Genomic DNA, 12,711 nt, shown 5'->3' with positions numbered 1-12,711 from the left:
TATTTAAGTGGGGGAAGGAGTACAGGACTAAACCAGCTAAACGAGATGCAAATATTTTCCTCTATAAAGGGCACGTTCTCTTTTAGAACAAAGTGTATGTGATATACCAACTTCTGTGCAGACCCTTTTCAAGAAATCCAAAGGACAGGTAAGGTTAAAAAGAAGGAATTCTGCTTTATCGTTCATACATTAGGATCTCTTGTAGGAGATCTAAGTATAAAGTAAAATATTAATATAAAACAGCTTTAAATATAACCAAATAAAGTTAAATAAAAGACATATGCCTATTTCTACTCTAATGAAGTATTTATCAAGATGCAAAGTAAATTCTAAGTTAAATGCAACAGTTTCAACCTGGTGAATTAAAAAAGCTAAAATTTTTCAGTCCTTCCAAAACTTGTGAAAATAAGCGGCCTGAATTATCCTATTAATACTACAGTACAGCTCACGTTAGAATTTATTAAAACTTCTTCAAACCCACTGCTCATGATATAAGTTTCCTGAAGGTCAAAAGTGCTCCAATTTGAGTTGCTTAAAAGGCCGCCACATGCAAAGAACCAAGCTACTATGCCTCATTAAAAGATCCTCACTACTCCAATATGCCAAATGAATTAAAATTCTTTCAACTGGGAATTCCCTGGCGGTCCAGTGGTTAGGACTCTGCACTTCACTGCAGGGGACAGGTTCAATCTCAGCTTGGGGAACTAAGATCCTATTAGCCACGCCACAGGACCAAAAAAAAAATTCTTTACCACAGAATTTAGAATTTAGCCTCCATACTACAAAGATGCCTTGGACTTATTAATCACATGGAGAAACCTGGCAGACACCATAACCAACATCACCAGTTTCTAATCAGACAAACCAATATTGTGAGCCTGATATGATGCACTGAGAACACTTTGTGGTATTCCTACTGAAAGCAAATAACCAGAACCGAATCAAACGGAAACACCAGACAAACCCAAATTGAGGGACATGACAAAATAACTGACCCATACAGTTCAAGAAATGTCAATAAACCAAAACCCACACTGGGGAACTATTCCAGATTAGAGGAGACTAAAGAGTTACGATAACTGAATGCAATTATGATCTGATCAGACTGTCTTTTGCTAATAAAGACACAACTGGAACGGCTGGCAAAATCTGAATAAGACCTGTAGCTTAACCATGATCAGACACTATTATCTCTCTTTTGACCACTATACTATGGCTATGAGATACTATATCCTTGTTTTTAGGAAAACACACACTGAAAAAAAGCTCCTAGGGATAACGAGCAAAGCAAAACAAAACAAAACAGTATTGTTTATATATTTAGAGAGAGGAAGAAAAAGAATAGGAAGTGTGGTAAAATTCCTCACTATCTGAGGAATATAGGCTAAGGGTATGTGCAAATACTTTGTACCACTATTGCAACCTTAAATCTGAAATTGTCAAAATTCAAATTAAAAAGAAAAAAAGTAATACAGTATGGAAGTATGGATTAGTAACATCGCTTAATGAACTTGAAGATGAAAGAAAACAAAGCTGCACTGAAATCTAGAGGCTATACAATGTATCAGACTCACTCATGCACTAACCAACTACCTCCTAAAAATACCATCAGCAAAATTATGTCAGGAAGTTATTGTCAAATTCACAGATATCAAGAATTCCATGGGTCTATTCTAAAATAAGCAACACGAAGTAACAATGGAGATACATTTTCTAATATTTAATTTTGCATCTTAAACAGTAAAAAACTAGTTTTTTCTTCCAGTAACATCAAAATACAATACAAATACTCCCTTAATACTGTTAACCTGTAAGTCAGAATTAAACCTAAATGAGAGTTCAGTTCTATTTCCTGTTTATTTTCTGTGCATTAATACTCCCATTAGTATACAGAAAAGTTTAGATCCTAACACCTACAAAACAGATTTCCCTGGTCATATGCAGTGATCTCTGATCCTACAGATCAACACTGAGATTTACTGCAGAAAAGTTGAGGAAGTAGTGACTAGAGAGAGGAAAAGTGGTAATAAGTGAATCTTTTGTTTGCTTTCAAACAATATTAATTAAGCAGTAACAAAAGCCTAATCGAGAGTGAATTTTAAGAGAAACAGCCAGATGTTCATCATTCAGGACAAAACAGTTCAATTTTAAGTACAATATATATCACTGCTTATTGATTAGTTCATGTTTGAATGGATCACAAGTTCGACGCTACAAAATGACACATAAAATTGTTAACCACAGATGAAACAAGACACTTGGCCTCATTTTCCTTAAATAAATGGGCTAGAAATTGAGATCGGAATGGGCTAGAATTATAACAGAAATTTGATGGGACGTAAAAAAATAACCCAACAAGGACTGACTAAAGTTTTTTCAAATGAGCTTTCTCAGAGGGCTTAAGATGAAGATGACTCACATCTTAAAACACTGAATCTTACGACTAGGGAGGTTCACTGACTTTAATTACAGAGGAATGAGAACAAACTGGTAAAAGGTAAAACCTACAACTCCTGGGTCTCAATTTAGTATTTAACACACTGACTCAAGAGAAACCACACAAGTGCTTAAAATGAAAAAAACAAGAGTTGGAGACATATGGCATATTCAATCAAATCTTGCCTGCTTGAAACAATCTGCAGTGAAAGTTGACCAAAAGATTTTTAAAAAAAAAAAAGCTACTATGTTCCAAAGACTGTTTATCCAACCCTAGCACCAACCTTTATTTATTATTTTTCTGATGAGAAAATAATTACAATAAAATAGATATGCAAATCAATAGTTATGAGGTTTTTATTTCATACCTTAATTGCTACTTAGCTAATATCAAATGTTTACAATGTACCAGGCACAGTTAGGTATTTTCCATGTACAGAACTCACTCATTTTTGGAGTCTAGATTTCCAATAACAGTCAATTCTTTTCTATGGATTAGGTTAGAGACAAAACCTTTTCACTCACAACATTAACAGTCAAGTCAAATTATACCACAAGGTATTTATAAATGTAAGCCTTCTCTTGAAAAGAAAATAACCGAACTCCCAAAACATATTTCAACTTTACATATGAAGAAATTAAGGCCTAGAAAGGTTAAGTAACTTGCCTAACATAGCTCATTAGTAAGTGAAGGAGCCAGGTCTAGAACACAAGTCAGGCTTCCAAGCCCATGCTCCTAAACCCTAAGTTTTACTTGCTACATTTTTACAGTAAAATTAAAAGCTAAAGAACTTCCCTGGTGACTCAGATGATGAAGAATCTACTTGCAATGCAGAAGACATGGGTTCGATCCCTGGGTCAGGAAGACCCCCTGGAGAAGGAAATGGCAACCCACTCCAATATTCTTGTCCAGAGAATTCCATGGACAGAGGAGCCTGGCAGGCTACAGCCCAAGGGGTCAGTAAGAGTCAGACTCGACTGAGTGACTAACACTTTACAAGTTAAAATCTGTTGGCCTCTAATACAAGTGCTGCATACCAAGAATAAAATCTTATTACATTATAATTAGAATCTCATTTACTTAACCATTTCTCCATATATACTTTTTAGAACATCGCATAAGAGCACTATATATGAAGACTACACTCTATTTAAATTATGAATTCTTAATATACATTTTAAAAATACTTTGTATTTATTAGACTTCCCTGTGGCTCAAATGGTAAACAATCTGCCTACAATACAGGAGACCAGGGTTTGATTTTTGGGTCGGGAAGATCCTCTGGAGAAGGGAATGGCAATTCACTCCAGTATTCTTGCCTGGAGAACCCTATGGACATAGATGCCTGGCAGGCAACAGTCCATGGTGTTGCAAAGAGTCGGACATGACTGAGTGACTAACACACACACATTTGAGGATTAAGACTGAACTTCCAGATAAACTGTTCATTCTATTAAAGTGAGGGTAAATACGCTCAGTTGCTCAGTCGTGTCTGACTTTGCAACCCCATGGTTGCAAAGATTTCCCAGGCAAGAATACTGGAGTGGGTTGCCATTTCCTCCTTGAGGGGATCTTCCCAAACCAGGGATCTCACTCCCATCTCTTGCATCTCCTGCATTGGAAGGTAGATTCTTTACCACTGAGCCACCTGAAAATCTCCAAATTTGAGTCACTGTAAATAAAATATTCTCTCACGCCTGAGGTTGACATGGTCCACACATGCACATTCCAAAAGACCATGAATTTTATTTCTTTTCCACTACTTTTTAAAACTTTTCAATATGTAATCACTGGCTGATTTTCTCCACAGGTGACACTTTGCTTCTTATACAATAATGAATCATAGGAGAATTTTACCTTTTGTTTCCTAAGTTTTTAAGAATATATATTTTCCTAGGTGCTTCTATAACACATCAGAACCAAGAACACCTTTACTGAATTTAAAAAGGGCATTCATCTTTCCATAAATGGGATTTCAATATTTATCTTATAAAAAAGTACCATTAAGCACTGTTTTGTGTTTATGACCAGGAAGCATGGTATGCACAGACTAAAGCAATAACAGAAGTGAATGCGTTATTTTCAAAGTATTTTTCCCACTATAAACCAGATGAATTAGGATGACTAAAGTTCAGCAAGCAAGGGTTGTAATTTAAGTACAACAGCTCTCAAATGACAGTCATTCTTAGTGCGATTTTATAGTTTAGTTTTCTGATTAATTTGTTTAAATTACCTTTCTACTACTTCTAATTCCCACTGGTCTAATCTAAAAATGCAAGTCTTACCTGTCAAGATTGTCTGAAAAGCAGCTTCCACATTTGTAGAGTCTAGAGCAGATGTCTCAATGAATGACAAACCATTTTTTTCTGTAGGGAGACACAAAACTTCAGTCTCGTCAAATTTAAAAGTACAAGGGACATAATACACTCAGACCTTCAAAAGGAAAATAACTTTTTAAACCCCAGGTTCTCCCCCACTTCTTCAGCAATAAGAACACCATGCTACTTCCACTTTAGCAGATTAAAAAGGAGAATTTTCATTGGCTTCTTAATTAAAACAAATACTTGCTACATCTAAATACTACCATTAGCAATGAATAACACTGGGCATAATGTAGTAAAATTGTCAAATGCCCAGCAAATTTCATCCCTTACTGAGCTTCCCCCTAACACATAGCTATGGTATGAACATGGGTGGGTATATGTGATTCACTTAGAATTCTGTTACTATTGTCTGAAACAAAGCTTCTTGACTAGAAAACAGAAAATTTTATTCACAGCATAATCAACAGTGAAGGCTCACAACTTGCACTAGTCAAGAATGTACAATGTTGCCCTCTGGTAGGCTGCCCCTACCACCAATACAGAGTCAAGATGGGCAGATTCTCTATTAAGCCAAGAAAGTTGTAACTCCAAAGCAGCTACATCCCTGTTGGTCCTTTACACTCCCTGGGCCACTACTTTTCAGACTCACATAGAACAAGTCTTGGTAAAACAAAGACATAATGAAAAAAAGCAGGAAGCACAGAACAAACATAGATTTTATCTACCACTTCCAGGGAGAGAAAAGATAGTATTTATATTCAATTTTTGGCAGCAAAAACTCAATAATGCAAGTCTGTTAACTCATAGTTAAGCAAGAGAGTCATACAGTCATCATGCACTTTCAAAACAACAAGATCTGTTAAGCATTCATGTTTACCTTTCCAAAACTGTTGCAACCCATTACCCTCATTGGAAGGGTCATGAAAACTAAGAAATACAGAAGCACTGTAATATCATAGAATTTGTACCACTAACCTGCAAAAGCTCTTGCTTCATCTGTAGGAACTGCCCTGAGATGGCGCAAATCACTCTTATTGCCCACAAGCATGATAACAATGTTACTATCAGCGTGATCTCTTAGTTCTTTCAGCCATCGCTCTACATTTTCATATGTGAGATGTTTAGCAATGTCATAAACCAATAAGGCACCTACAGCTCCACGATAGTATCTGAAAACAGAAAAATGTATTTAACTATTAGAAAACAACCATAGGGGAGAGAACACCAGAAAAGACTAAGTATATGAACTATATATGTATATACACACACACACACTCACACTTTTTTTTTAACACACAAATTTTAGAATACTAATACAGGAATTCTTTAAAGGAAACAAAACAGTACTTTTTTCCAATACCAAAAGTCAGCTAATCCACTTTGGCAGCTATTTCACACAACTTAAAAATGCCAAGAGACTTCCCTGGTGGTCTGATGGTTAAGAATCTGCCTACCAATGCAAGGGACACCAGTTTGATCCCTGGTCTGGGGAGATTCCACGTGCTGTGGAGGAAACTAAGTGCATGAGCCGCATGCTGCAACCAGAGCGCCACGCGTGTAGCAATGCAGACCCAGCACAGCCAAAAATAAATAAATAAAATTTTTAAAAAAATGCTGAGACTTACGCTGATGTTATAGCACGGTATCGTTCTTGCCCTGCTGTGTCCCATATTTGTGCCTTTATTGTTTTCCCATCAACCTGGATGCTTCTTGTTGCAAACTCTACTCCAATGGTGCTCTTGCTTTCAAGATTAAACTCATTTCGAGTAAATCGAGACAGGAGATTACTCTTTCCAACACCAGAATCTCCAATAAGAACAACTAAAAAGACAAAGTACTTAATGTCAGATGGATGAGGCACACATATTCAGAATACCATCATGTTTTAAAGCAAAAAAGATAGGGCATCTGATTTTTAAAAAAGGAATGAGGGTAGGGAGGAAGAGTTGAATGCCCTTGATACCAATCGATAAAATCAATTTATTCTTTTAACATGTTTCTACCTGCATAATGACTTCCACACATCATCTACTTAGCACAGATAAAGTATCCTGTCTTACAAATGCAAATTATTAATCATAGGTCTACTAGGCACTGATGACGGGCTAATGAATTAATTTAATAATCAACACTATATCAACCTTATTACCTTACAAGGTTATACTTGACAGATAAATCCTAAATCAAATGAACTATCTGTGACATGAAAATGTATCAGACATGAAAGCAACAAAGGATGTTAGTGCCCTAACTATGTTTCTACTTAGTTTCGTCAAAGCCTGGGTGTGACCTCAGGACTCATACCTAGGCAAAATGAATCACATTTAACACAGTAGGCAGCAAGTTTATAAACTTTGCTACCCAGATCACAGAAACTACAATGACCCTCTCATAGTTACATTTATCAGACTAGCAGGAAACTAGAGACCCCTCCAAAATCAAGGAACCCTAGAAAGCGGACTAATAATTCTGACTTACTCTGAGTCAAAGGCAAAGGAAGTCATAACTTTCACTGATGACTTAAAAAAGAAGAAGAAACAGGTTTGACTGATTAGATGAATTTATATCCTCTGATTACCACAGGAGGTAGTGACTGGTATTTCAGGAGAAGGGGGACACGGCAAGGGAAGGAAATGCTGTGAGAGCTCCCTGCACTCAGGCCAGAGGGCAGACTGTCCATTATGCACGAGAACGGATGTAAGCTGGCCTCTGGACAGTCTTGGAGAGAGTACACTGTCAAATGCATATCTTTCTGGCTTCCTCTATCAGCTGATTCAGCAAAAAAATCACCCAGGCAGCAGTGACTCCATGCAGCAAAAGGCAGAGTTATTTCCAGTTAGTCAGTTAGAGGGTGTCAAAAGTACTACAGCAAACACAGACAATACAGTAAATGCTTCTACCAGAGAACATGCTAAGGTCGTGAAAGAAACATCTAAAAACAACGCATTTCCAATTTTACAGTATACTACAGCTGGCTCGTAAGTTAGTTTTCAAGGCCCTCCATTCTACGTGAGGTAAAATTCCAGTGTCAGTAATAAAAGTCTACCTTATTAGCAGAGTATACTCACTCAGTAGGGAACTAAGGTTGCCTCTCAGTTCAGAAGGCTGGATGTTCTGCTGATGACACCTCTTTTGAATCTTTCCTGGCCCTACACTAGCACTAAGGTATGAAAGCTTCACTTGAAGTAGGAATAGGAAATGGAAAAACCAAAAAGTTGAACATTTCTACTTCCAAGGCACTCAGATTTATCAGTCAGATCAATCAGTTTAGAAACCAACCACTTGGTTCAAAGCGAAAGAGCAAGACATCTAGACTGACACTGCCAGGACTTCCCGATGGTCCAGTGGTTAGGACTCCACGCCCTTCCACGGAAGGAGGCACGGGTTTGACCCCTAGTGGGGGAACTAAGATCCCAAATGCCACACGGTGCAGCCGAAAAAAATAAATAAAAATAAACAGAATGGCAATACCTTTGGAAAATAAAATAAATAACTCAAAGAACTCAGTAACTCCATCCCACAAAAACTCTAGTACTTTCAAGTTTTGGTTTCTTGCCTTTTAACCTCCACTTTATCGATTATATTCTGTCTCCCCATTCTCAAATCTTTGCACTGTCATAAAGACATTTAGAGAGAACATTTTTTCCCTTGATATAACCAATTAATTTTAACATAAAAAATATTACTAGACCTTTATCTGAAAATAATTCAAGATACATTAATACTTTATACAGTATAAAAGTTATCTCAACTCGACACCGGCAAGGTTGACAAGAATTATGACTAGCAACTTGTTAAAGGATTATACCTTAAGTGACAACAGAATATATTGCTTCTTTAAGAACAGCACTGCCAAGATGCTGCTGAGAAATGACACAATATGGAAAACCTCTTCTATGCAGTTACCAAATGAGAAACTGAACCAAGAAAGGTTATATTTAGGCTCACTAAATAATAAACAAACTAAAATGGATTGTTACCTAAACAACTGAAAAGAATTCACTGTGATTTTAAAAACAATTCAAAAGTTCACAGACTCAAACTTAGTTTCTAATCAAAAATATTTTCATTAAGATGACAATATTCAATTGCTTTTTTAAAATACGACCCACTACATGATCACATCCTATAGTTCAAAAAAGGAATTTGCAGTGACTTTCCTTACTTTTTATCACTAGTATCTTAAAGTTTTTCCACTTTAAACATTTTATAACTGTAGCCATCTACATAAAATATATATATGTAAGTATAAATTAAATAATAGAATCTGTATATGAAACCACATTTCTTAAATAAATCTGATAATATTCATTATCACTTGGTTAACCTCATCTAATACTAAATTTGGTTCATTATATATCAAATACTAGGCTGCTAAAAGCTATAAAAAGAATATACGCATTAACTGACCATTATTTAATAAGAATTTCCAACTCTTCAACCACATTTAGTTTTATACAGTCTGTTACAAACTAATGTACTAGACAAAAATTTCATTCAACAAATCATAGTATCTCAGACCTAACAGTTATAACCTGAAGTAACTGATAATTTTCACACTGGTTTATAAATAAACCTGGAGATCTTTCTACTTTCAACTATATTCATAGTCCAAACTCACCAAGAGTCTTTTTTAAAATTAAATAAGGCTGAAGTCTAGACAAGTTTTTCTAGATTCAGCAGAACCCAAATTGCTCAACCATAAGTTGTGAAAGAAAACTATCAAGATGCAAGACAGCAAAGTTCCTATGATCAGCCCCACTAATAATCAGCTGATGGTTAATTACTACTGACCTTCAATTAGACTGAAAAGAAAATGGTGTAGACTACGTACACGGATATTTTCAGAATATGTGACTCTGACTGAGTTAATGTCTACCACAATATTTGCCAATAGGAACTATGATTGATTTATACTTCACTTATGTGTCTGTCCCACAGGGACACTGTGTGTAAATGTAGAATTAAAGTTTTTAAAACAGTCAAGTTTTAAAATTAAAATTCACCACCACCAGCAGTCTCACTGTTGAGCTAAAGATTAATGTTCAAGAACAAATACATAATTTAAAATTTTCCTACTCTCCCCATTCTTCCACTTGAACCACTCCATCTTACACCAATCAGGATATCCTTTCATTCTCAACTGGTTAGAGCTACAAACTAATTTACAATTCCCTCAACTATTAAGTTTGCTAGGTTCTTTTTCCAAGGAGACAGCTGCAGCTCATCTCAGGGAATATCTACATAGCATAAAACCATTTAAAACTGAAATTATTGTTGCTTCTTTTTAAATTAAAATTGTATAAATAAGAAATTGGCTATATAATCATCAAAGAAGTTAAAAAGTGACTCATATCCTATTAAGAGCTTTTTTAAAAGTGGAAATCTTTCTCAGCAGAATTTTTAAAAACATTCTAACAGCAAAGTGTACAACAAATGAAACCAAAACCTGTGGAAATATAAGGTACTTTAGAAGGCTCTAGTTTTAAGTTTCTTTACTAATACTTAAATGCTCTTCCAGTTATAGATTTACGGTTTTAAGGAAAAAAAAAAAAAAACTTTTGAGAACCACAGTAACTTCTTTAACATTATCTGAGTTCTCAAAGAAGCTAAAACTTTACAGTCTCACTTAATTCTCACAACAACCCTGAGAGATACTATTTTATTTTTACAGATGAGAGAACTGAGGCTCAAAAGTCAGCTTTCCCAAGGTCACAAAGCAAATGTAAGACCTGAGGCAGTAATCTGAAACCAGGCCTGTGCCATTCCAAAGCCCTGGGCTTTCTCAATCATTGTTAGCAAAGTGGTCTAAACCCCAAAGCTAAGTTAAAATCCCTTAAGCCAATCCAAGGTACTAAGTATTTTTGGTGAGGAAATAACTAGGTTCTATAACCAACACTCAAGTTGTAAACCAAACAAGAGAATGACAGTCTATCTTGTCCTAAATTAATTACTTCAAAAGCAGCCCTTATGTAAAAAAAAACAAATCTCCCTTTAATGACTAAACCCCAGTCTCCAGGGTCTCACTGAAGTAATTTCACCAGACCTCAGAAGCCTTCAGCCAACAGTATGTAAACTAATCCATGTTTCTTTTTTGTATTTGTAAAATGATTAAGTACCCTCTTCTCTGTAAACAACTTCCCACTGTCAGGCGGTGGGAGTGGATACTGAAGGTACTCACTCTGGGCCAGAATTTCTGGCCCAGAAGAGTTAAGTGGCAGTAGGCCCATCAACTAGTAGGCCAAGGTTTGCAGAGTACTGGTAAAGCAATGTTTCCTGCTCTGTTTAGTCAACCATACTTAGCACCCAGTGGCAAAGTCAGAAAGAGTCATTAAGCTTAACATTCTTTTCAAACTCCACCCTTCACTGTAAAGCTTTAATAGTAATGGCTTCTTCCTCCTTGGTAATGATCTTTGTTCAGCATAGTACTGATGGCTGCCCTCCTAACTCAGGACCAGAGAAACAGCATCAGAGAGAGAGCATTCATCCAACAAAAAAAGCATTTACTGTACTTTCCTCTCAAGGAAAACTGTACCCATTATCTTTGTCGATTAAAAAAAAAAACACAAAACTATTTGGATTCTTTCCGGACTAACCAATAAGCAATTCTTTTTTTCACTCCCCATCCTCCACTATGTTTTGTCCAAGGGCACTACATGGTTCCCTATCTTATGAAAAATATTTAATTTGACCAAAGAGCACACAACTTCCCCATGCTCCCCCACCTTTGGGGAAAGGTATGTGGCCAACCAGGACGCTTCCCTTCCTGTTCTAAAAACACCAAAAGGCTGGATCCTCCCAGCGTTGCAGCAGGAAGCAACCAGTCCGTAGCGATAAAGCAAGCTATTTGTGCAGCGTACAACCTTTCCTGCTCAGGAACTGGGCCTTCAGGTCTGGCAAGGATAACAGCCACCACCCATCCGTATCCCCTAGTCTCGGACAGAGTCAAGAGTTATCCCAGGCTGGTTGCCTCTGGGTAGGGAGGGTAGGAGAAAAGAAGGCTGGGTGGGAAGTCACATCGGTCTGCCGGGTCACTGCGACAAGTGCGCGCGTGGGTGCTGGGACAATCCCTCCTGCCCTACCCCCCACCGCCGGGGTCGCACGAGCGACGTGGGAGAGCTCGTAAACTACTCGCCGAGGGAAGGCAGAAAAAGAGCTACCAATGCCGGGGGCCATGCGAGGTTTCGGGCCACGAGAAGTGTGGGGCGGGTGGGGGTGGGGCCGCCGACCCGCTCGGATTTTTAACCAGGGCCTGGCCCCGGGGATAGAAGAGGGCGAGGAGAGGCGGCTGTCCGAGGGCAGAGGAGGGTTCGCCCGAGGGAAAAGGGAGGCAGATAAGAAAAAGATCTGTATGGGAGAGTTCGCCTAAAGAAAGGTGAAGAACGAAGGGAAAGGCCTGTCGGAGGGGCTCAGGAAGGGTGTATACCGAAGGGGAGGGGGCGCTGAACCCGAAAACATGGATGGTGGGGGGTGGGCGCCCCATTAAGGGGGCCCTGGAACCCGAGGAGGAAGGAAAGCGATTCGAGAGACGGCAGTCGGCCGCGAGAGGGGCGCAGGGTAGGGACCGTGAGGCTTCCTAAGGCCTCTGGGGAGGTCGCTATGAGACCGCTGTGTGGTGAGGACCCCCATCCGTGAGTGGAAGGAAAGGGGCTGAGCTGGGGGACCTCAGGATAAGCTGCACAGAGAGGAAGAGCTGAGGAAGGCCGATCTCAGGGCAGGGGCAACCCGCGGGCGGGTCCCCCGGGAGTGTCCCGGGCCCCCAAACCGGGACTCCAGGGAGACTTCCGGAGCCCACAGCCTCACCTTTGAAGAGGTAGTCGTACTCGTCGTCGCGGGTGCCCATTGCGCGGCCGAGAAGCGAAGGGGCGGGAGCAGCAGTGGTACCGGTGGGACCAGGGGGCGTCGCTGCAGGGGTAACCCGAACGCCGAGCTTCAGCTGCCGGACCCGGT

At 38.7% G+C, this 12,711-nt stretch overlaps 1 protein-coding gene across 1 annotated transcript in view; it reads right to left on the bottom strand.

The window, feature by feature from the left end:
* Positions 1–12,711, bottom strand: part of RAB11A (RAB11A, member RAS oncogene family) — a 22,545-nt gene extending 9,834 nt beyond the window's left edge. Inside the window, exons 1-4 of the mRNA XM_004010248.6 lie at positions 12,565–12,711; positions 6,387–6,582; positions 5,737–5,930; positions 4,723–4,803 (exon numbers count right to left, since the gene is read on the bottom strand). Coding sequence (XP_004010297.1) covers positions 4,723–4,803; positions 5,737–5,930; positions 6,387–6,582; positions 12,565–12,604 — 511 coding nt within the window. The 5' untranslated portion in view covers positions 12,605–12,711. The remainder of the gene's footprint in view (positions 1–4,722; positions 4,804–5,736; positions 5,931–6,386; positions 6,583–12,564) is intronic.

This window comes from Ovis aries, chromosome 7, assembly GCF_016772045.2.
Source record: "Ovis aries strain OAR_USU_Benz2616 breed Rambouillet chromosome 7, ARS-UI_Ramb_v3.0, whole genome shotgun sequence".
Taxonomy (NCBI): Eukaryota; Metazoa; Chordata; class Mammalia; order Artiodactyla; family Bovidae; genus Ovis; species Ovis aries.
Note: the sequence above shows the minus strand (reverse complement) of the source record. Positions and strands in the feature narration are given on the sequence as shown.